Source organism: Kryptolebias marmoratus, linkage group LG19, assembly GCF_001649575.2.
Source record: "Kryptolebias marmoratus isolate JLee-2015 linkage group LG19, ASM164957v2, whole genome shotgun sequence".
NCBI lineage: Eukaryota > Metazoa > Chordata > Actinopteri > Cyprinodontiformes > Rivulidae > Kryptolebias > Kryptolebias marmoratus.
Window position 1 is genome coordinate 15,496,806 of NC_051448.1, and position 3,191 is coordinate 15,499,996.

The window sequence follows — 3,191 nt, forward strand, 5'->3', positions numbered from 1 at the left end:
ACCACCACTCGCGTCCTGCTAATGTACCAGCAGCTGGAATTTTCAAAAGAGAAAAAACAAACAAATAAAACAAAACAAAAAAAAAACAAGCTGATAGTGTGTGGTGTGGGCAATAAGGAATGCTTTAGTGCAATATAACAGGGAGAAGTGCTGACGAAGAGGAGGAGGAGGAGGAGGGGAGGTGTGAGGGAGGAGATGGGGAGTCCTGGCTCGCGCCACGTCCTTTGGTTTATCTGGGCTGGGCAGGAAAAGAGGGAGGGGGGAAGATAAAAACAGGAAGTGAAATCCGATCTAGTTGTAGAATCAGAAAGCACTGAAATCGCTCAAATTTGGGTCGATTTGAAAACTTTGCTCAGATTATTTTGCGGGAGGAGGGTAAAAAAAAAAAAAAGGCAACCCAAACACGCTTTTCTTTGTCAGTTGATAGTAAAAGAGATGTCTTTGCATCCTGCCCTGTTGTCACGAGTGGTTTCTCCAATATTCCGACACTTTACAGTCAATACGTCAGTCACTGTTTGCAGACTGAGCTCTCAGTTCCTGTCCTCCGCTAATCACTGCTCATCAGTTTCTTGGTTGTTTGTGAGCTGCTCTGAGCTCTCCCTGCCAGGCAAATATTAATTCATGATAAATATGATAAATAATCAGAAAAGACTTAAAAAAAAAAAAAAATGGCCAGGAAACAATGGATGGCTGCCGGAGCCTTTTTCAGAGACGACACATCGTCAAATCAGAGATTAAATAAAACTCCACACACTGCACTCAAACTCAAGCGCGGTAGGGAACGAAACCCGTCTAGGCGAAGCATGTGAGTTACGTGCAGAGGATCGCCTGAGACGAAACCGTCTCAGTCGGCGTCAGAGGAGAGGGAGGGGAAAGAGACTCCATCTGAATCTGCAACGTCGGGATCGATCGATTGCATAAAAGCCTCCTAGAATGCTTTAAGCTCAAGAACAACGGCCTCCAGTCATGGTGGGGGGGATTGGCAGCGGCTGACAAATGAAATGGACAGGACTGTTGTGCTGAGCTGCTACAGAGGAGACTCTGACAGCAGGATTCCTGGCATTAAAAAAAGAAAAGAAAAGAAAAGAAAAGAAAATCCGATGAATGAAGTTGGCTTTGTCAGCTTCTCCACCGACTACTGGTGCTCTGAGATGAGTTTACCATTCAAGCCCTCCTTAAAGGGATCTGTGCTTCTTATTCTGTCCGTACAACCAAGCCCCTCCCTTCCTCCTCCCTCTGCTTAGGAGGGGTGTTGCTCCTCCCCCTGCCCCCTTCTGCGCAGGAGGCGGAGCTACGCGACACCTAGTTCGCCCACCCGCGTCTCTACTGCAGGTTTTTCAGGATGCGTCCGTAGCGGAAGTCGTAGACGTGCCGGCAGAGGTACACCAGGTCGGGGTCGACGTCCGTGGGCACACAGCGGTGGGAGGGGGGGGTGAAGTCGGGGCGGAAGGGCACGACGCTGGCCCCGCCGGGTGGGGCGCCTTCAGCACGCCGCTTGACCAAGGCACAAAATCTGGGGAGGTGATCAAACAGTGACACACACATTACCTTTTTTTTAACGCATGAGTAAAATCAAAAACCAAAAAAACATGGCAGAAATGTACAGCCACAGGGAAGAGAGAGTCCATTCTGTTTCAGCTGTAAGGATTTTACGTATCACGACATCATAAAACGATGTCGTTTTCACCAGGTTTTAAAATGATGTGAACAAAAACAATAAAATCCACCAAGTTCTGATTTAACAAACAAACAAAATGGAAAAGCTGCGTGTGAAAACTCAGTCCACCACATATTAAAACGGCTTCAGCAGCAGCAATACCTCTCAACAATCGTTTCCTGTATAGGTTTACCGGTCTCTCACGTGGTTATGGAGGAATTTTGGCCCACTCCTTTTTACAACGTTGCTGCAGTCCATTAAAGTCGCCTCTTTTAAGGTTCAATCAGGCTGAGGTTCTGGACTCGGACTGGACCATTACCTTGATTCTTTTCTGTATTTTAGCCGTTCTGCCGCAGATCTGCTGCTGCGTTTTGGGATCACTGTCCTGCTGCACGTCTCGTGCTTCAGCTGTCAGATCCACGTTTGACTCTAGAACCCTTTGGAGCCCAAACCATCACCCCTCCGCCTCCGTGCTGACAGCTGGTGGAAGGTGCTGCTGTGCTGTGATTAGTTTCTGCTGAACACGGAGGGTGAACTTCTTTTCCTCACACAGCTTTTCCCCTCCCATTTTTGTTTTTGTTTAATAAATAACGATGCAGATGAATCGGTTTTGTCTTTTTGTTGAATTTAAATCGGTTTTTTTAAGAAAGTCCTGACACGCTCGAACTTAAAGAGCGGCGCACTTTCTCTTCCCCGTGACTGCATCCCGAAAAAAAAAAAAAAAAACAGGCCACGCCGAAACGTCTCCCTGTTGCTCCTGTGTGCGTTTTTCTTTTTTTTTTTTACTCACCTACAGTACTGGGCGAGTGGAAGAACATAGCATCTGTCTTCTATGCAGGCCACGCTATTTTCATCCTGATGCCGAGAGGCGAAAATCTCGTTCTGAAACCGACAGTGGGTGTTACAGCGTCACATCATCTGTGCAAGTGTTTCCTCTTAGCGCCGAGCGATCACCGAGAGGAAGCGGCGACACTTTCCCACAGCGAGGGAACTAGAGCCGCTGCTGTGGGATGTAATTGTGCCTCCTGATTTTTTTACTTTATGAACCGCCATGTTAGAGGAAAAAATAAATAAATAAACATGCAGCTTGACTGAACACACATTCTCGCTGAAAACGCATCGAAATGCTCTGACAGTTCAACTCCCTGCTATTGTTTTCTGCGGGGCTGAGGTGGGACAGATAGCATCATATTTTTTTGGAGGCATTGCTGTTAGACGGAGGAGCGGAGCAGCTATCAACAGTTTCAGGGCTGCTGGGGGGGAGATAATGATGTCTCCAGCAACAGTTGGCGACGACATTATTTTGCACAAACAAGCAGTTTGGCTCGCCTCCTCCTTGCACGTTACTTCATTGCGTGCTGCACATGGCGGCAGCTCGTGAGATTTACAGGTGCTGGTCATAAAATTAGAATATCATGAAAAAGTAGATTGATTTCAGTAATTCCATTTAAAAAGTGAAACTTGTATATTATATTCATACATTACATACAAACTCATATATTTCAAATGTTTATTTCGTTTAATTTTGATGATT

General features: G+C 46.3%; 1 protein-coding gene across 1 annotated transcript in view; it reads right to left on the reverse strand.

Moving 5' to 3' along the window:
* Positions 1-8: 8 nt before the first annotated feature.
* LOC108231734 (bromo adjacent homology domain-containing 1 protein) overlaps positions 9-3,191 on the reverse strand; it is a 32,380-nt gene continuing 29,197 nt past the window's right edge. Inside the window, exons 6-7 of the mRNA XM_025004350.2 lie at positions 2,448-2,539; positions 9-1,513 (exon numbers count right to left, since the gene is read on the reverse strand). Of these exons, the coding sequence (XP_024860118.1) occupies positions 1,324-1,513; positions 2,448-2,539 (282 nt within the window). The 3' untranslated portion in view covers positions 9-1,323. The remainder of the gene's footprint in view (positions 1,514-2,447; positions 2,540-3,191) is intronic.